The 21,797-nt window shown below is 42.4% G+C and overlaps 1 protein-coding gene across 1 annotated transcript; it reads left to right on the top strand.

The window, feature by feature from the left end:
• The first annotated feature begins 262 nt into the window (after window positions 1–262).
• Window positions 263–20,101, top strand: TTC38 (tetratricopeptide repeat domain 38). Its single transcript, XM_086466040.1, has 14 exons — window positions 263–286; window positions 4,047–4,124; window positions 4,591–4,672; window positions 5,009–5,180; window positions 6,169–6,342; window positions 8,272–8,347; window positions 9,496–9,615; window positions 12,629–12,688; window positions 13,756–13,794; window positions 14,660–14,741; window positions 15,729–15,894; window positions 18,655–18,814; window positions 19,104–19,177; window positions 20,008–20,101. Exons 1-14 carry the CDS (start codon window positions 263–265, stop codon window positions 20,099–20,101), a joined length of 1,401 nt encoding a protein of 466 aa, XP_086322166.1.
• The last annotated feature ends 1,696 nt before the right edge of the window (window positions 20,102–21,797 follow it).

Here is a 21,797-nt window from a genome sequence, read left to right as displayed (position 1 = left end):
CGCGTGCGGATATACCCAGTGCCACAAGAAACAGGTATTTCGGGGTCACTAATCTACACGAAACACATCTTCCGGCAGCACCGCGGCCCACCCTCGGCGACTCGGGGCCTGGCCAGGGAGCCGCGGCCAACAGTCCGAGCGCCGCCCAGCCCTCCCCGCTGCGGGCCCGGCCCCGCTGCTGGCCAGGGCCCGGCTCCTCCTCCTGCGGGGACGGAAGGTGCGGAGCCGCCGGACGACGGCAACGGAGCAGCTGTGGGTGACTATGGCGCCGCTGAGGGACTGCAAGGTGAGGGCAGCTCTGAGGCGGAGCGGCGGGGTGAGGAGCCCCCACCTGCCCGCCCGGCCCGGCCCCGCCGCAGCGACCGAGCGCGGGGGCCGCGGCCGCTCTGCCCGTGGCCGCTATTCCTGCCGGGCGCTGAGGGGCGGCGGGTGCGCGCTCTTGGGGCAGGCGGTGTCCTCCCGTGTGGGCCTTGGGGAGGCCCCGGGCCCGCCCGAGAGCCCGGCCGGGAGGGAGCAGCTGGCGGGCGCTGGGTCTGTGGCGGGAGGGGAGCTGAGCCGGCTGAGGCTGGTGGGAGGGCGCGGAGAATCAGCCCCGCTGTGGCGAGGCCTCTGTTGGAGCTCATCTCCTCCTTAGCCCCCCAGTAGCCTTACACTCGGGGTGGGTTTCAGGTGGATTGAGGCTGCTATTGGGATCTGAAAATGGGGACAAGTCGCTGCATCCTTCCCTCCCTCCAGGGAAGCAAACCCGTATCTAATCATCTCTGGGGCTTGTTCAAAGTGCAGACTGGTCCCACTCTAAATCAGCTTTAAGTCCAAGGGTTCAGAATCTGTCCGCAGGAGCTAGTTACGGATTAGTCATTTGTGTGCTTTTTTTTCCTGATGAAGTTCAGTTCTCTCTGCGATCCTTTGGTTGTTGTTTTTTTTGGTTAATTAGGCAGGGGAAAGTAAAAAAAAGAAGTCTTGAAGATCTTAGAGTGCCATAGGTTCATGAGTGCCAGAGCTTCGGAGAGCTGCCACTCGACAATAGCGGATGTGCTAACAGCAGTCCACAAAGAGCAGATTTCTCAGAGCCAGCAGGGATTCTAGCAGGGAAAAATACAAAACCAACCCAGTCACCAGATCCCGTGACTAAACTCTCGTCTTAAAGCAGGAGAAAGGGCAAGGCTATGGTCTTGCCAAGATGAGCCAAGACCATGGTGCTGTCCTCCACGACACATCACTGAGAAGAATCTGTTGCAGAATTAGGGAGGAAGGCTAGGGGAAATTAGTGTAACAGAACTGAAAGGCAGCCTCTGTGAGAAGGGGAGGTGATAGTTGTTTTATGTACTCCCCAGGATGATTTTTACCTACTTGCAGTCCCTCTGTTGTGGATTTCTTCAGTCACAGTCTGATACCTGAGTAGAGACAAGCCCCAGGACATGATTGTCCCAAGTCATCTGGGCAGGACAACTTGTGCACAACCCAGAGGACAAAAAGTGCTGGCTCTTCTGTGCTCCCTGGAGCAGTTTAGTTCTTTATTGACAACAGCAGATGAGATATAGAGCAGATCTTTTATGTCTCTTAGGAGTCAGCAGCAGTTACGGGGTGGTTCTTCCCTGCGGCCTTGCTGCCATCTTCTGTTGCCAGAGTGGGAGACTTTCACTGAGGAGTGAGTTAGGTGGGCCGTAGCCTTACCAGAGCAGAGCCTTTCTAGAGTGGGTAGAAACAGCATGTATCTCAGCTAGATCAGCAGTGTCCTTAGTGATGGATGCAGGCCTTTTTTTTGTTTCTGCTGTTTTTTTCTGATGCTTATGCAAAGGTGTTTTCATTCCTGTGAATTTTAGCATTAACAAATCTCAAAGTAGGCTGACATTTTCTACTTGGCAAGTACCTCAAGCTGTTGTGCAGGATGGGCAGTGGCAAAGAGAGCTGCTTCAAACGGAGCCTGTTTTTGTGGCTGATGATGAAAGTGGTGCCTGGCCTATTTTGCAGGGCACCTTGACAGGTAGCCTGTAAGTAGCAGGCCTAACCTTTCTACCCTCTTGACTTTTCTCTTCGTGCTGTTTCTGGATATAGTATGAATGGTGAAGAAAATTTGTAATTTTATATGCAGGTCTAGTCTTTCAGGCTTGTAATTTGAACACTGAAGTGCTTGAGCTGCTGGAATGTGAGCCTTTAATCCAATCACAGTGGGAAAGCTTTAGGATGTATTAACAAAGATGTCTTTGCCTGCTTGCTTAACATTTTTGACAGTTGGGTCATTAGAACCAGGAAATATGTTAAAGTGTAAAATAAGATGAGCTGAATTCTTGCAGCATCCGCAAGGACTAATCCCCCATTAGGAGAAGTCTGAATTGGCTTGCCCCAGGTCTTTTTTATGTCTATCCCGTACGTTCTGTGTACTGGAATAAAAGTGATGCTGAAGGGATTGGGGCAGCTCCTCAAATAAGTGTATGCTTAGACAGGAATGTATATGGTGTGCTGTATGTAAGTCTGTGCTTGTGTTGTGGTTTAACCCGAGCCAGGCACTAAGCCCCACACAGCCACTTGCTCACTCCCCTGCCCCAGGTGGGGTTGGGGAGAGAACTGGAAGGGTAAAAGTGAGAAAACTGGTCGATTGAGATAAAGACAGATTGATAGGTAAAGGAAAACCCACGCACGCAGGCAAAGCAAAACAAGGAATTAATTCAATGCTTCCCATCGGCAGGCAGCTGTTCAGCCACCTCCAGGACAGCAGGAGATGTGTAACTCCAAACGTGCCCCCCTTCCTTCCTATTCCCCCAGCTTTTATTGCTGAGCATGACGTGACATGGTATGGAGTGTCCCTTTTGTCAGTTGGGGTCAGCTGACTGTGTCCCCTCCCAACTTCTTGTGCACCCCCAGCCCACTTGCTGGTGGGGCGGGGTGAACAGAAAGCAGAAAAGGCCTTGGCTCTGTGTAAGCCCTGCTCAGCAATAGCTAAAATATCCCTGTGTTATCAACACCGTTTTCATCACAAATCCAAAACACAGCCCCGTACCAGCTACTGTGAAGAAAGTTAACTCTATCCCAGCCAAACCCAGGACAGCTTGAGAAGTTTACAGTCTTAGAGGCAATGATGGGTGCAGTATAGGAATGCTGAATGGAGAGTGATTAGTAGAAATAAACCCAAATGCTGTTAAAAATATCTGAGTAGGCTCCCAAGGGAAGCACCTCAGCTTGTGAGATGGCAGGCTTTGTGGTTGTGTGGCCATCCTGTGTGGGGGAAAAAGCCCACAAGTGACTAGAGATTACACGCCTGTCTGCTGTAGGCACCCACATGAATAAGTCAAATGTTGTGAAATAGACATTGGATTTTTCATTTTGCTGCCTGAGTTACTTAGGAGGACAGTCATGGAGACAGCCACGAACCAGGGTGCTGTAGCTGCTGCAGCTTAATTCCACAGTTGAGTAAACTGCATGTCTGCCTAATGATCTCTTCACTCTCCAGCAGCTAGCCTGGGGATGTAGCACCTCAGCCAGTGTTACCTATTTCGTTAAGAAACTATGGCAGTCTGGTTCTGTTTTGCATTTTAGCTTTATCAAATGCCTATGTTCTTCCTTTTTGTAAGGCTTGCGTGCAAGTCTGTGGTCCAAATTCTTTGTTGGCTTAACTCCAGTGACTTGGTGGATTTGCTCTGCCGGGCTGTTTGGCCTGCAAGTTACTTAAGGTGTTGATTTCACTTGTAAAAAACACAGGGTTTTATTTTACCTGCTTCACATGAGGTGTGTCTGCAGCAGAGGGAGTAGCCAAAAGTTGAGTTGTAATGGATTAAGAATGGGTCTCTTGTTATGCGATGGATAATCTTCTATTACACTTCATAATTTTTTGCGTCTTTATTCCCACTGCTAACTGAGTCTTCAGTAACTGCAACTGAACAAAAAGGTTTGTGTGTCTGCTCATGTTGTCCTTCCAGCTTTTCTTTTTTTTTTAAAAAAAAAAAAAGCATTGATGAAAATATCAGAACACCATCAATTTGAAAATCTGTTGGCATAGTTTGGAAAACAAGTGTGTAAAATGAGCGGGTTTGTATTTGTTTGTTTTGCAGGCCTGGCAGGATGCTGGACTTGTCCTGTCCACGACTAGCAATGAAGCCTGTAAGCTATTTGATGCTGCACTGACACAGGTATGACAAAAAAGTGTAAGAAAACGTGATTTGAAGGGACTTGTGCATGAAACAGTCTTTGCTGTAGTTGATGTTTAAATTTCTTATCAGCTGTGAGAGCCTCAAAATTGGGCTGCCACAGGAGTTCAGCCATTAGCAGGGAGCAGAAAACCCCCGTAGCAGAGGGCTATGCTAGATGTGTTGCAGCTGTGGGGAAAACCTCAGCCAGCGTGCTCATCCTACTTGACACTGAAGAATCAACCAATTAACATAAACCACATAGAAATCCAGGGTTATTGGTTCTCCTGGTGGCCCAACTATCTTAAAGAAAACAGTTTTCCTATTTCCCTACTACGCTAACACTATCTGAATGCTGTGTTTGTCTTTTAGTCATTTGCCTTGCTTACTTTTGAGTTTTAAATGCCTGGCAGAACAAGAAGCAGCCCAATATCATAGGGGATTCCTCGACACTCTGTCTCTCTTACAGTATGCAACCTGGGCCAATGATGAGAGCCTTGGAGGTATTGAGGGATGTCTCTCCAAGTTAAAAGCAGCAGATCCAAATTTTAGTGAGTATAGCCTTTAATTCTTAGCATGGACAGTGCTGGATAATACCTGCTGTCTTGGTGTTTAACTTTTTTTACGCAAGGGGAAGGTGGTGGCTTATAGCATTCTGTAAAACTTCTTCAGACTCTAGAGCAGGCTGGGATGGTTTTGGGTGTTTTTTTTCTTTTCATTTCAAGTCTGTTTAAATGGCTATCACGAAAAGCCTCTAAGATCTTTAGTCTGCACCCCTGTGGCTACAAGTCAGGCTTGTTGAAAGTAAGCAACTCCCTGTCACGTTTATGTAGAGGTGAATGTAGAGCTGCTGTACAGCTCAAGCTGCCATGTGCTGTTTTCTGTAGCAATGGGACACGTCATTGCCAATGGTTTGGAGCTGATCGGTGCTGGAAGCTCAGTGCGGCTCAACAAAGAGCTGGACAGTGCGATGAGAACGATGATGATGCTTTCAAAATCACAGCCACTGACTGAGCGGGAGAAGCTTCATGTGTCAGCGTTGGACATGTTTGCCAGTGGGTAAGTCCACTGTCATCCCACTTAAAGGGCTGTGAAGATTTTAGCTACCACAGGTAGAAGCGATAGTTGGTAGTAGTGTTGCCTGACGTTAGCTGACACCTAGCAGAGGATCAGGGTGGGATGTCAGTGGTGGTTCTTGAATTTATCTCTCCAAACTGTAAGCGCCATTACTAGTTAGTGAACAGCACCGTAGGAGGGCAAGTGCTCTATTGCCACTGCTTCATATCATTAAGCACTCCATGTTTTAAATCTGTCATAGAGCCATCAGCGGAATATATGGTCTAGAACTAGGTAACTCCAGTAAGGTCCAGTATGATATAACACAGACTTGGACCCACAGAAGCAAAGCTACAAACAGACTTCTTTTCTTTCCGTTCTCTCCCTGTGTCAAAAACTATTTCCTCTGTAAACCAGGGAGATAGCAGAGTGTCAGAAGTGCTGTAGAGGCTCACCGTTCCATTCAATAGGATGAATTTATGTGCCCTGCGGAAAGCATGGGCTAATGATTCACTTTCATTGTTTGTCAAATAAACAGGTGAGCATGGATTTACCTCACATACTTCTTAGCAAAGGTAAAGAGGAAGTTACTGAAGTCTTGCTGCTAGGAGTTTGATTCCCACTAGAGGAGAGGGAATGTGTCTTTGTGCATGTGAAGTTAGATGAGTTATGGTAGGTCTCTGTAAAAACTGTTCAACCCTGTAGGAAAATCGTTAGATGTGTGGTTTAAGCTTGTTTCATTTTCCTTGTGTGTTACAGTGACTTCTTGTAACTCAAGGACATTTCTTTCAAAAGATCTCCCAAAAGGTGCTCAGTGAAGATAATGCCATTATTACTTTAAAAAAAGACTAAGAATTTCCTTCAAGGAAAAAAAAAAAAAGTCATTTGATGTTGAATTTTCTGTTTTTCAAAATGGCATGAGTTTAGAACTAACAATAGACGCAGGTACGTGTGCCTTCTCTCAGCAATCAAAATATTTTTTAATTTCTAGCCAGCTTCCAAAAGCTTGTGATCTATGGGAACAGATTCTGCAGAGCCACCCAACTGACCTGCTAGCTCTCAGATTTTCCCAGGACACTTATTTCTACCTGGGATATCATATACAGATGCGAGATTCTGTTGCCCGGGTTTATCCTTTCTGGACACCTGATATACCACTAAGCAGGTGGGTCACGCTTTGTTTTGAAAATTGCTCTTTATCTGGTGTGCACGTACTTTGTGGTTTTTAAGTTCAGACACATCTAAATAACAGGATCTGTTGGAAACAAGACAGGTAGACAAATCAAGGGCTTAGAAGTGAATCAAACCTGACCACAGCTAGATCATCTCTCCTGTACCCCTGTTGACACTGTTGTTGAGGGTTTTTTCCTTAAGTGGGCTGTGGCTCAATTAGTAAATTTTGCTGCATGTAACACACAGGATAAAATCGTGTCCTCACTGAGGCCAGGGGCAAAACTCCTTCGGGGCTTTATGGGTCAAGTTTTTTACTCGGGGCTCACATTGTAGGTGATAGAGCACGTCAGTGGAAGGGAGAAAGGAGTTGTAACCTGGAATACCAAAGTGTCGTTCTGAAATAAAACTTTGGGATGTATCATAACAGCTGGTGCAGCAAAGACTGACAGGAGGGTAGAATTTTTAAAAAGTCCTTTAGTTCAGTCCTGAAAGTTTCAGTTTCCCAAAGTTAATTCAGGTTAAGCGGAATCTGTTGACAAGTCAATTGTTAGTAAAAACTAACTTGGTATAATTTTTTAAATTATTTTTAAGGCCCATTAAATTGTTTGAAAGCTTTTAACTTTATGTAAAAATTAACATTACAAGTCGAGTTGTGCATTTAACATTTAGAGGCAGATGAAGAGATGATCCACAGGCAACTGTAACTTTCTGACTATTTTATGAATGTTGCTGTACACCAATGCACTGTACCTCCATAGCCAGCACAATCTTGTCTCCTTTTTTTCTTCCACAAACTGTGCAGAGAATACAGACTGAATGCTAACATAACAGTGAAGCTAACTGAGGTATCCCACAATCTCATGGCACAGAGGGTAGTGTCAGGAGTCTCATTTTTCCAGCTGTGTTACCTCAACTCTGAAAAATCTAAAACTCTTTGTTCTTTTTAACCACGACTTAGGAAGACAACTTAGCAGTTTTGACTGCATTTTTATAAACTTTTCTAGACACAGTGCTACAAAAGTGCAAGTTGTTGTCCACTTGATTGCAAAGCAACAGGAAACACACATATGCCAAGCATTTCTTGAAGTATAAAAACCTGGCAAGTTCCTCTTGTCCTCAAACTTCCAGGCATGTAGAGTTACATGGGAATTGATACATTGGCGAAAAAAAAAAAAGGGAACTTCTCTTAATCTCGGTCCATGAAATAAATAAGTTGCAACATGCCCCACATGTTTTAGTAGTTCCTTTGCCTTAAGAGTTTAAAACCAAAACCCCAACAGATCTTTTGAGAAGCAGAAACATATCCTGTGGTATTTTGCAATCTACAAATCTGCAAATGCAATAGCAGTTAAATATTTCTTAAAATGACTGCATCAGGTGTGTGCGTAAGAGCACATAACGTCCCTAATTTTCCTTTATGTTGGGCCTTTATGGCTTAATGGGGATGCTTTACAACCAGTTTTAAAGGGCCACTTCGCATGAAAGTTCTCTCCTATAGTTTTGTGGGCACTGGGAGAAAGTGCAGAAGGCTGCACTCATGTGTTGCCTTTGGGGCGCTCGGGTAACTTCGGTGACAGCACTGTGTTGCTTCCATCCTTCTAATTCTGCATCTTGCAGTTGTTACGGGGACCAGCAGCTTGTTGTGTGCAACTCTTAATTCCAGCTTATCCAAAGATGGAAATGTCAGTTCTCAAAACACTGGTGGTGTGCGTCTTGTTATGGTTTCCCATGCTGGTGTCTCCAGGCCTCTTATTTCCTCTGAGAACTAGCTAGTTGTTCTGTATTCTGCAGGCTTGAACCCTTATTGTAACTTGTGTTGTGAGGACTGTTCTGAGTTAAATGCTATTTCTAATATGTTTTTCAGTCCTAGATTAGATCTAGTTCTAAATGGATGACATGCTGGTTTTTCCCTTTTGCTTAGCTATGTGAAGGGCTACTACTCCTTTGGACTCATGGAAACAAACTTGTTCGATCGTGCTGAGGAGCTTGCCTATGAGGTAAACTGCCTGCTACTGGTGCTGAAAAGTTTTAGGATTCTTAAACGTGGTCCCTATCTCTGGGTGGTGGTTTGTGTGAATGCCACAAACTGACTCTCTTCGTCGTCCTGGTTGTTAGTAGAAGTAGCAAAGAGGTAAAGCTCAACATGGAAATGCTCACAGAGTTTCATAAGAGACTATTGGTAACTATTCCTTAGAAAGATTCCCACATCTATGCCATACCAGGGCCATTTCATCTTGACTGTATTTCCTTCACTTGCTTATGAGCGCGCCTTGTCAGTTGGTGCCAGAACACACCTATAAAATCCATATATTATCCTGTCGGCTGTTTCCCCCGTGTATAATTGGCTGTTTACTCCTGTTAAAGAATGTTGGATTGTTTTGATATAATCTGTTTTTGACAATCCGTCCTGTTTGGGTTCCCCCTCCTTTTTTTCCCAGATGCTTGTTCCTGGATTATTGAGCAATTAACTGTACAATGTTCCTGGGGATCAATATTAGCTGGCCTGTTTCCTTTTTATGAAGACAGTAATTATACTTGACTTTCTACAGTCCTCAGGATTATCCCTGTCCTCTAGGAGTCTCAGACACAATTAATCTCTAATGGGTGTTTTTGCCAAACTTCTGTTACATCAAATTGCTGGAAGTGACAACAAAGACTAAACGTTAACATTTAATGTTCACTAGGTTAGTGACTGACCTTGCAAAATGCCTGAAACCTAGTGGGACTTGTTGGAGTGAGAAAGAGGAATTTGCTGAATACTCAGAGCTGGCCATGTTCTTGAAGAAGAAATGATTACCTGCAAGGCACTATGCCATGGAATATATTCATGCCTGTGCATGCAATTCTTTCATGGCTGATATTGATGCATGTCATTTGATAATCTTCATCAAAGCCTGCATTTTAAAGTGTTTTGCAGGTGTTCATCTCTACTCAGTAGAAGCTGGGAAGTGAAGTCAGACAGTCAACATTTTCTTCCTTTTCTTTCCAAATCGAACTTCCTGGCTGTGGTTTGTTGGAGTGGTACAGGGATGTACTTAACATACAGCAAGTAAAAAGTAGTCTCTTGTTTCTATGTCAGCAGTGGTAAATATTGTTATCTGCAAGTTTGTAAACTTCATCACGTTTTCCGTTTTTTCACTCGTAGGCTTTGGCTGTAAATCAGACAGATGCATGGTCTGTTCATACTATAGCTCACGTACATGAGATGAAAGCAGAGGTGAAGAAAGGGTTAGAATTCATGAAGAAAACGGAAGCCAACTGGAAGGTAAACATTCTTGTAGCATCTCTGAAAAAGCTCCTTCTGGGTATTCTCTGTCTCCTCCTCTGTGTGCAATTGCTTCGTATCTGCAGGCATGTTACAAGCAGTGCAAAGTTTACATGCTAGAAGAAGGCATCACTTGAGCTTCTGTTACTGTCCATGCTACTTTTGAAACAAGAGGCAGGAAAAAATGGAATTTTATGAGGGGCACATACTGTGGACCACTTCCAGTCGTCATTACTACAACTGCTGAGATTACAAAAGTGACAAACATGTCAGTAGGCCAGGATTCACATGAACTCTGTCCTCACACTGCCTTACTTTAGGTAGGAATGTTGTAATAAATCCTGCTTCTCAACAAGTCTGTGGTTTGTATGTGCACATGTAGTTTCTTTTTCCTGGTGAAGCTGGTTAGGTATTTTACGTCTCATAAAGATGGCCACCGCGGCCAAGTGGAACATCCTATGTTAAAATTGTTATTTATTTATATGTGGTTTATATAGATGTGATTTATTGTGTGGTTATACAAGTAAAGTGACTGCTGATATTTTCACGAGCTTTTTGCTTAGACTGAGATGAGCACTGAGGGTCATTTGAGGAACCTGGCCAAATCTCTTCATGGGAACCTAAGATGAAGTGTGAAATGACACAGTCAAATCAAATGTTTTAGAAGACTCATGAAGTATTTATTTGCTTCTGGATGGGGAAGGATTTTTAAAGGTCAACTAAAAAGAAAAGACAAATTACACTTTTGTCTCTTTTCTAGTGTACTGAAGTTACTTTATATATCCAACATATTTGAGTATCTCTGAGTGCTGAACAGGTTGGTTAGTCTGTCATACGGTCCTTTGCTGTAAGTGAAGCTTAATTCCTAGTTGTGTTGGACAGCATGTGTTTTCCCAATGATTAAGTATGTTATGTTCAGAGCAGAAGGCTGTGAGGCTTGGATTTGTTAGAACCCGCCAGAGTCTATTTTAGAGTCACCTGAGCTGACCATTCCACCTCACCCAAAGAGCAGGGCTGGATAATGAGTCTAGAAGGGCTGGTTATTTTGCACTTGTTTTTTTTTTTTAAGTTAAGCATTCGGATACCAGCCTTGGAAGTGCAGGCAGAAAACCCTTGCTTGAGGTTCGTATCTGTCATTTCCCAGAAATCATTTTGTCCATTAGTATTTTAGTTTTAATGAAACAGTGATGCAGGGGACTGACAGTTTGTGTGACACCTTAAAAACCCCAACCAGTGTCTTTTGGATCGATTTTTGAACTCTGTTTCTTCAAATAGTTGCGTGCCCCTGTGATTTATACCCTTTATCCAAATAAAATAAAGTGCAAGATCAGTAAGTAGGATTTGTCTAATGTTCCTTCGTGCCTGACCCGGTGTAGCTAAGATTTGTAACAGCCAGTATTGTCCTCGTGGTAATGTGTGTAATTGCTTCTTTTGTGCAATATTTTTCGTTTTAAAAGTCATGAACACAGAGTGTTAAACTATAAGCACGTGGAAAAAAAGCAAGTCTCTCTAAGGGCTTTAGTGAAGTTGCTTGTGTTTGGCCTGGTGATTTGAAATTTTTTAAAATTTTATTTCAAGGACCAGGATCATCTAGCTGTGCTGCCGCAGTATTCAGATTCCTGTTGCTTTTAATGCATCTTCCTCCTTCCCAGTAAGAGGGGCAGAGATTTTGTGCAGGTTTTCTTTACAGAGTACTTTGTATTGTTTGGTCCCCCACCCCCAAAAAGAGGTCAGATGCCATTTGGGTTTTACGTATATTTCAGCACAAAATCAAAAGGGGCAAATTTTCTTACCAGATGGGACCTCTCTGCCAGTGCTGATTATTATTGTTAAATGGCAGTGGTTTTTCTCCTGAGCTGTTGTGCTGAGTTCCCCTAGTCTACTTTTATGTATTTATTTTAGTTACCTGCAAGCCCACTTCTCCTTTAGCCATTTAATCTCATTCAGAACTCAAAGTCGGCAGCGGTGAAAAGTTTTTTGTTTTATTTAGTGAGGTGAAATCCGATGTTCTTGTTTGTATGCCATTTGGAATGGTGGTATGATATTAAACTTGATATTACCAGGTTTATGCCGAGGACTTAACTACTTCAGTTGCTCAGGATTGGTTTGTGATTTAATATTAAGCAAGTAAAGGTTACCAGAATGTTTATCTTAGCACCGTGAAGCTCTGACATTCACTGGGAACCTTTCTACTTCCTGAAAGACCCACATGGTTGTCACCATGAAAACGAAGATGCTTTTTCCACTTGTGAGCACATCCAGCACTGGGGGAGCACAGGAGGAGAGGGACGAACCTTTCTGGTATTTTAATTTTCACTAAAGGATTGTGGAATTATATTCCTGTTTGTCTGTTCTCAGTGCAGTCATGAAAACGAACTGCAATGACATTGTCTTGAAGTGCAGGCTAGGGAAGAGTGTTTCAAGTTCTGGTGCCAGCTGAGGAGGACAGTGCAAAGCTGGTACAGTCCAGCAAATATTCTTCTCATCTGATGAACTGCCAGTGTGTTTGGTGTTTAGTGCAGCTTCTCTAGTCTGTAGTAAAACATATGTTTAAGAAGTGATTCTTCTCTGTCTGAGATGGGTGTCTAGATGGGCGGGATGAGTGGCACTCCTAAGGTGGGTGTCTCTCTCCGCTATCTATCCAGCTTACTTTAGACAAAGTGCCTAAATTTTAAATGCCACAAATCTTACTTGTGTTACGGACGTGTGTGCTTTCCTGAGGGGGGGGCGGGGGAAGAGGTGCTGCAGCAGGGTGAATTGTGAGGCATCCAAGTGAAATTCTTCACTGGAAAATGATGTGGGGGAAACTTTGTTCTTGAGGTGTCTCCCTGGATAGCTGCAAGGACAAATGTATCAAATGAGAAGGTGTCCTGGCCAGCTGGTTTAAAGTTCTTGTCTCTTCTGTCACATGAAATACTCAATTTTGCTGAAGAAGGAAACAGAAATCTGACTAGGCACGTTTAAATGGGAAGTTATTTTGTAAATAATATTTTCTCTTCCTTTTTTTTTTCAGAACAGTGATGTGCTTGCTGGCCATAATTACTGGCACTGGGCTTTATACTTGATTGAAAAGGTAGGAGGTATTTTCATATAGGTATTTTGTGGTCCAGATAGGTCATTCATCTAATGTTATTTAAAAGGCAGACCTAACATTTATAGAGTTTTTTCAGCTCTTTTTTATACAATAGCACAATGCCATTTTTACAAGCTAGTCGTTTATTACAATTATTTTGAGAAGTTTGAACTGCATTGGTCAAAGTTCCAGGATCTTTGTTAGAGTGTTGAAAAATTGCTGTGAGATTATTGCACATTTGAAGATCGAATAGTCTCACTGATTACACTTGGCACAGTTCTTTGGTAGAAAGATGAACTGGGATCTCTGATTTTCAGACAAAAATTAGACAAAATTCTCTTCAAATTCAACACTAATTTGCTGGCCGCAAAATTTCGTGACTTTAAGAAAGAGGCAGTAAGCTCTAAATTTGGTTGCAAATGTTAGTAATTATTAATGTTACTAATTCTGATGATTGAAACCCTTTAAAAATGGATGCAATTTTACCCAGCCGGTCAGGCTGCAATGCAGAATGTCCTTGGGAGAGAAACGTGACGTCATTGAGAAGGTGGTGTATTTTGGTCAGAAAACAGAGTAACTTGCTTTCATTTAGTGTTATTGACATAGAAGGAGCATAATTCTTGTTAGTAGTCTAACAGCCTGGTTTATTTTCCCACCTTCTATCTATACAACTTTTTTGTAGCCTGCTTAAAATTATTTTTCTTCCCACCTCTTTGCGTACACCATGGGATACACTAATTTTTGCAAAAATCCCTGAAAGGAGCAGTAAAACGAGAGGTAATACCTTGTCTTTCTCCTTCATGTGTAACTTACGCCAGTACCTATTATTAAATGAAACCTAAACATAGTGATTATTTTGCCTAGTAAATCCTGATTTATCTTACACCCCATTCCCTCTTTTAATACCTCAAGGATTCTCTGATTCTGTTAGTTTTGATCAAGTCGTGAGGCAGTTGTGAAGTGATACTATGACATCTATTAATTGTATGTGTCTGGTTGGTTACTGCGAGTCGCTTTTGGTTACTGTATGTGAATGTTAATCACGCAGTCCTCGTTTGCTTTTACAGGGTGAATATGAGGCTGCTTTGACAATTTATGACAATCATGTGAGTAGAAGATTATTTATTTTTTTTTACTGAGAACATACTTAAGACCACGATAGGTGCTTTCTGCCTCCTGTATGAGATTGAAACCTATCACAGTGTCCCATATATATATATATACACATTATTTACATCTGGTGTTACAGTTTTTTAAGGAAACCGTTTCTCAACAGGTTTGGGTAAAATGCCCAAAAATGCCCAAAAGACTTGGATGTTACACAGTTGAGGTGTTTCTTACACTTGTGCTTGAAAGAACTACAAGGGCACTGTTGGTGCTGTTTTCCATTCTGTCCACATTTCTTGTTCGTTCTTTTTAAAAAGACATAAAATAATTTTCCTATAAAGTCACCTTTACAAAGAACCGATTTGGCCTGTTAGGTACGTAGTCCACAGAAGGATGTCTTTTCATTCCTGGTTAATTTATTGTCATTCTTTACTGTCTGGATTTCAAAACAATCTTTGTAAATAAGCAAAATCAAATTAGATAGGATAACATATCTTTGTAAGGATTATAAAAATAATGCAAGCATCAAGAAAGCTGGTGGGCAGACTCTCATCTGCTGACCTTGGCGAAGTGAAGTAGTATTTATGGCACTGTTTTGGAAAAAATAAAATACCTTGGTGAGTCTCCATACTTACTGAGTTCAGCTTCTGAACAGGAAAAACAACACAAATGAAGCAATATAAATGTTTGTCATTGCAAGTTGCTGTATTCAGGAAAGATGCAATTAGGGCTATTGCAAAACAGGCATTTTTGAATGAATGAAAAGATGAAATGAATTCTGTACTGTGGAAAATAAGTTTGATTATCTGAGTAAGTTCCCACTAGCACATCAGGTGGGCAGCTTATGAATATCTGTGATTACAGATTGCTCCCCAGTGTCAGTCAAGTGGAAGCATGCTGGATGTCGTAGATAACAGTTCGATGCTGTACAGGCTTCATCTGGAAGGTAGGATATCCACCTGCCATTCTTTTTTAAAACTGTAAGGGGAACAGTTTTATTTTGACTTCCTCCCCCCCTTCCCCTGCCTTGCATTTTGGAGAAGTATTTAAATATGCTTACGGAGCAAGCTTCCTCCGTGTTACAGAAGAAATCTTCTGTTAGAGCTGAAAATTCTGCTCTCGAGAAAAGTCTCAATATGAAATTCATAATAATGTCCATAACCTTTATTCTTCCCTAGAGCTGGTTTTTCTTCCACGCCAGTACGGTATTTCATTCAGCTCAAGCTAGCATCGGTCACATATTTCTTTTTTGACAAATTCACTTCTCTTGTCCCTAGAGATTGGAGGCTGAACAATCAACTACATAAGCCTCTAAAAAGCTGTAGAGCTTCCTTGAAGTAAATTTCCAGTTAGATACTTAAGTTTCTGGTTTTATACTGATTGAAATAGCTCGTACATGTATATTAGCCTCTGGCTTCTGCGTACTGTCCTGACTCAGTGGCATTTCTCCTCAACTTTTTTAAGCTAGTGTTTATGCCCTAGAGTTTATGAAGCAGGGGGACGATGGACAGATGTTATTTTCACAGTGTTCAGCTAAAAACTAATGATGCATTGGATTTGTTGACGAAATCCATCTATTACACTGATTTTTTGATTGCTACAGTCAGTTCATTGTGAGCATCATCTTCAAGAAGACTTATAATCTCGTCAGTCGTTGATTTGAGTCTCAAGACTCAAATCAAATCTCATAATAAAGCCAGAACCTCGCATACGCAATCCAGGATATTGGTGATACATTACTGACAGTCAGTAAACTCTTTTCCCAGGTAGGACAGGCTGCAGCTGGGCATTGCTGTGTAAATTTTGCCACATCGGGGAAAGTTTTCTTGAGTTTAGTAGGAGTGCTGTTTACGCTGGGTGACTGAAAGTGTATCGCAAAGTCACACTTTTGCAGGTGATATTTTTATTGAGAAAAATATTTTTTTACACTTAGGTGTAAAGCTCGGAGACAGGTGGAACAATATTCTCGAGCTTACAAAGAAGCACACCAAAGATCACATTCTTCTGTTCCACGATGTACACGTCTTGATGTCCTCACTTGGAGCCAAAGACCACAAAACTACTGAGGAGCTTTTAACAACTCTTCAGGAGCTTGCCAAGTAAGCAAGTGGATTAGTGTGTTGTCGTCTATAAATACTTTGTTCTCTGGCTTTCAGAGTGATAATGGCTCTGGCTTGCCAAAGCACTACCATGTGCGCTTCTCTGCTTTAGCACGTCACTGGGACATGGCTGGCTTAAGCAGGCCAATCTCCAGTTAGGAGATTCCCTATAATTATTTAAGTTAATGTCTAGAGGGTTTCTAGTCTCATCAGGCAGAAATCTCTTCTGTTTGAGGTCATGGACACTAACTGAACAGCTGCTGCGTATTTCCTTTCAATGGGTTCACACTAAGCTCCATTACATACCGTGAATCAAGTCTTTCACCTGTAGAGTGCCCTTACTGATACACAATACATGTCAGCTGTCTGTGGTGGTTCTTTTTTGTGCTGGTTTAAAGAGGTCTTTGATAATCGAGTGTTAGTTGGTAGTGATATTCCGGTGACTACTGTTTGATGTCTTGGGAGGTACCTCTGCAGGAAATTGAATTTCAAGTACTACTGCTAATAATAAAAGAAAGTATTTTGCTTTCAAATTGAATTACTTGAAAAAATGGAATATTTAAGTATTTCATCTAAACAATGTTTTCTTTGTGTTCCCTTATGTATTAAATCATTGTAAATTGCCTTGATTTTTTGGAAAGGGTTGATATATAGATGCTTTAAAGGCAATTTCTTCCCCCCTGCATTTTTCCTCTGTTTCAGCATCTATTGTTTTCCTTGCAGTAAAAAAGAAGGAAGGAGAACATGAAATTGTCACTATTTGTTCCTGACTATAACACCTATCAATCAAAAATAATAAAAATAAATGTAATTTTTAAGAATACTTACAAAACCAAATAACTGTCAAATGAAGCCTCAGCATGTCTGATTTGACTAAAGTAGGAAATAGCAAATATCTTTTATATATGTGTAAGTATAGAGAAAGTCTATAAAACTGCACATGCACACCCCTTCAGGGAAGCTTTAGTGAACGCACGCTACTTATCCCTTTACCCAGCGCTCCCTTTTGTCTGTGTGTTCAGCCTTTTGTAGCAACACAGCTGTACATTTTTAGCTGTAGTTTGAAGTATTACAAAGCTTAATTTTCTTTTTTTGAGGAAACAGACTGTGCGATGGAGGGATTGGATTAATGGATTAATTTGATTGTGATACACATATATGTAACAGCTAAATGATACCTGAGGTGTGTTTGGTACGTGCGGGAAAAGCAGGCATAAAACTTGGGCACAAGTGTTCTTGGCTTTTCACTAATCTTTTTCCCCAGCGTTTGCCATTGTAAAGGGACAAGAAATTTTTTTGTGACGTGTTCCGTGGCGCTCTCTGGTGGTTGGTATCACATGCTGATTTTCATGGGTGGAAAGGTTAGTTAAAGCAGGGAGTATGTGGTTCGTCATGGATCAATACTTCAGATCAGCTGCAAGAGAACGGGAAAGGAAAAAAAAGTCTTCTATCTCTGTGCATTTTCTCAGAGAGCTGGAACACATGTTTAAATGAAGACTTGTTTCGTCATTTTCATCTTTAACTCTCTCAAACTACTTAAAATGGACATCTGTTGTGCACTTCTAACTCTTCAGGATGCCATATTTTGTTCAAGGAAAGATAAACACATTGGGCAACATCGCATACTGAAAAATCAACATTGACCTAGTGGAAGTATTGGGAAGTCTGTAATACTGACTCAAGGAGGAGAGCACAGAGTATTCAGTAAATTTAAGGTAGTAGCGTGGGAGTGTGACTCTCAGCTGCTGTTGCAAGCGCTCAGAACAGAAGCCACTGACTAAGGTTCCTCAATGTTAAAGATTCAATTGGAAAATTTACAGAAAAATCTGTTCCAAACAACAGATGGAATTTATAGCATTGAACCATGTACTGTTTAATAATTTATAGGGCTTGCACGGGAAAGCCCTCCTCGTATGGCCAGCCAGCCTTTTGGCACTGAAATGGCCCTGCCTCCAAGGCCTGATCGCTGTCAGCTGCTTCTGTAGCAGTGGAAAAACACAGAAACACAGTTCCACGCTGTCCTGTGCCGGTATTGCCTATAGACCAAAGAGTTTGGTTACTTGGCACTTTATATTTTTTAATATTGGCAAGGATGCCTGCTAGAAAGTATACGTTATGCTGCAGGCATATTGTTGTGTGGTACACCTCTTCCACTCGTAGATGGGTTAGGATAGAAGTGCTAAAAAAAAAAAAAAAGAAAACACCAGAAAGGTGAGCTAAAATCCGTTGCTGTTTGTGGGTCTAACAGCAGTCTGTCAGTCTGTCACGGTTAGCGTAAGGGAGCAGCCTCTGAGAGCCGCCGTCAGGAATACAGTTCATGTTACAAGGGCGGCGAGGCGCTGTGCTGCGTGGCGAGCTGTTCTGCAGGATTATTATTTGGAGCTGTTTGCAAGGGGCTGATTGCCACTTCTGGCAGAGATGAGGACAGTCAAAGAACTAGCAGTAGGACGTTCTGATGAGATCATCAGAAAAGAAACTGCAGTTTTCTCACTTTTCTAGCCAAAACTGTTTATTGAAAAAGGGGGGGGGGGGCTAGTGCCTTTTCTGGATATAATCAGAAGAATGAAAATGGCTTGATTGATGAGTAACAGAATGGTGGAAGTAACATAACCACACCAAAAGATATTATCTAAAGTACCCGAAACATCAGGCTTTGTACAGTAAAAGAAAAATTCTGTCTGCAGGCAGGGACAGAATAGCATCGAAGCATGCGTATTTGTAATTTGACTTATGGGATTTAACCACTTTCTTATTCTACAGAGCACCTCGTGAAGACCATGAGCTTTCCCTGGCTCCTAGTTTGGGGTTGCCACTGTGCCAGGCTTTTGTAGAGTTTGAAAATGGGAATTGTGACAAAGCTGTAGACCTGCTGTACCCAATCCGTTACGAGCTAATCCAACTAGGAGGCAGTGGTGCTCAGGTAAAGGACAGCAACGTAAGACTTCTTGATGCAACTTAATCCTCTTTCAGTAGCCTCCCTTAGGCACTTACATTATTAACACCAGTTCATTCTTAGAAAGTGAAAAGCTAAACTGTGCTTGTGACTGAATCCTGTTTGCAAGCACTTACTAGCAGTGCTGGGGATTTAATTTTTCTTGTTGATATGTTTCCTTCTTTGGTGGTTTTAATAATTAGGTAAATGAGACATTGTAACCAGCAGTATTCTAACTTACTTACTACTTTGTATTTTTGCTGACTTCTTTTTTCAGAGAGATGTTTTCAGCCAGTTATTGATTCATGCTGCTTTGAATTCTAAATCACAGGACAAACAAAACCTTGCAAGGTGAGTATTTTTCCTGGTAAATATTTGTGGAAGTAGTAGTGTTACTAAAAGTAAGAAGTAGCAAGTGTACTCAATCAAACCAGTAAATTAAGGCTAAAATTATGCACAAGCATTTGTGTTAAGTGTAGCCACGTTTAACTAGGGTAAAAAGTACAATAGCTTCCAATTCCAAAAGTACACTCTCGTGGTCTGGATGAATGATCTGTATTTGTTCAAGGGCAGTTGATGTCCAAATGGTTCTGTCCTAAAACATGGCCTCCTGCCTGTTGGTCAGTGTATTTAATGGACTGATAAACTTCTGTGAACCACTGAAAATCAAATCTGTCCTAACGATGACTTTGCTTTATTGGGAAATAAGGTGTGCAGAGCCTGATCTGGGAGCTTGCATTAGTACCAGTCACAAGAGCCTTGTTTGGTTGAAGTGGTAGATGTTGCTGGTTCACCCATATCGAGTTCTGTTGAAACGTGTTGACTGGGCCTGCCCGTGTGCTTAAAAGAACGGATCTCTGGGACAACATGAAGCCTTGCCTGTTCCCCTCCTGCGGTCTCTTTGAAACGTGAAAATCAGATACACTATCAGAATGATTCTGCTGTGCACTCTGGTCTCTGGGTGCTCATTTTCAGTCTCTGTCAGTGCTGGAAACAACACTGTTCTGCCTAAACTTACTGCCAAGGCCAAATGTTCCCAGTAAGGGAAATCTGCACCTCAAGAGCAGGTCTTTATGTACTGCTTCCCTCCTCTTACGAGGATACTGCTGGTGATCTTGCAAGAAAACTGATGTTGTACTCATGACCTTCCTGATTCTCCCCTACCTCTTCTCCTTTCTCAGATGCCTCCTGAGAGAACGTGATGTGATGAGACCGAATTCACCACTGACGGAGCGACTTATTAGGAAGGCAGCAGCCGTTCATTCAATGGCATAAGTCTTTCCTCTGCGCTTCAGCTGAAATAGCAATAAGCTTACCAATCAAAGGCTGGATGTAGGGAGTGGAGGGGTAAGAGTCAGAGATCTGGTGACAATTTCCTTAAAAAAAAAAATATATATATACAGCTGTTGCGTCTCAGGGTAGGTTGGGTCTTAGATGATTCGACAAGGAAAGAAGAAGATGGCCTGCTGATAACACACAGCTTTCTGACGCATCCAGGGACGCTGCCTTTCTGGTGTGTTTTCCTAAAAGTTCCCTCTGACCCTGACTATATCCAGTACGGTAACAGCACCTGGATTTCAGTCACTCCTTGGCCCAATTTGTTACTTTGTTAATATGTTAAATAATCAGTAAACTGCTCAGGTAATGCAGGTGAACCTTTTCAACGTAGCTAATGGGAAAGTATAGGGCCAGAGCCAATTCAGGCATAAACTGAATTCCATACCAAGCTTCCAGTCCATTCAGGCGTGAGTCACGGACTCTGGCATTAGAGATCTGTCTGCATTCAGGATCTCTTTCCAGGTGTGTGTTTTTTAACTCCTCTCATAAAAGGTTAAAATTTTTCCTTTCAGTATAGCACCTCAGAGCTTTCTGAAATTGCTATGTGAATGAAACCAGACCAGAGGGATCATAGTGAACTGTGACTGCTCTAACACGGGTGCTCCCTTGGCACTTTTAAATATTTTAGAAAAAAAGAAAAAGCCTGGATTTTAGCTGAAACAGTACCATCTCTGAACGATAGTTTGGACTGGCATCTTTGTGCTTACCTGAGCTTTTGGAAAGTCAGGCCTTACTGCCATTTCAATAGCGTGAGTCCCTACCTGTTAGCGAAGTAGACTTTGAAACCAATGTTAAGGCACGCACTTCATAGAGGTATCTCAGAGCTGGTGAAGCCTGGAAGGGAGCTTCTGCCATAGAAAGAAAGCTAAGGGGAACTGACACAAAGCTTTGTCCTGGCACAAGTGATGTGACAAGCTTTGGCGCTGCAAATGAGGCGGGATGTGAGGAAGTTCCAGTGCCTCTGGATTCCTGCCGCATAGCAGAGCTACCAGGTTGTCTTGCAGCAGTAACCCAGAAATCCCTAACGAAGGGAAAGGTGACGTTTCAGACCAAAACGGCAATAATGGCTCCTCTTCTTCCTGAAGAGACATGCCACGCTCATCCGCTGCCCAAGCTCTGGCTTTGGCATCACATCTGCACCCTCTCCTGGACACACACAGGCCTGCCCCTCCTTCCTGCCCAGCTCAGGCTCTTCCCCACGTCCCACAGCAGCCCGATCCCACGTACACTTTACTTTTGACCTAAAAAAGCACTTTCATCACTGGCCCTTGCTGTCCCTGGAGTTCCTGCCCAGAGGAATAAAACGTGGAAGTGCCTTGCTGCCACCCTTCTTCCCCAGCTCTCACTTGAGGAAAAATTAGTTTATTTTAAAATCAATGATAATTTGGGGAACCAGATGGAATTGCATCCTTGTATGCAGCCTTTTGTGTCCTGCAGATAGTCGTAGATCCCTGTTCTTCAGCTTCATCACTGCTTTATCTGTCCAGCCAGGACTGGGATTAGCTCACCCTGCTAAAGGGATACTGGATTTTTACTATTATTTTTAATCCGTGCATTTCAAGCAATGACTTTAGACAGATAGCTTTTCACTCAAGGAATGTAACAAATCTTATTAGGGAACAACAGCCTGAGA

The sequence above is a fragment of the Leptosomus discolor genome, chromosome 1, assembly GCF_034619465.1.
Source record: "Leptosomus discolor isolate bLepDis1 chromosome 1, bLepDis1.hap2, whole genome shotgun sequence".
Classification (NCBI taxonomy): domain Eukaryota; kingdom Metazoa; phylum Chordata; class Aves; order Leptosomiformes; family Leptosomidae; genus Leptosomus; species Leptosomus discolor.
This window is presented reverse-complemented; position numbering and strand designations above follow the sequence as displayed.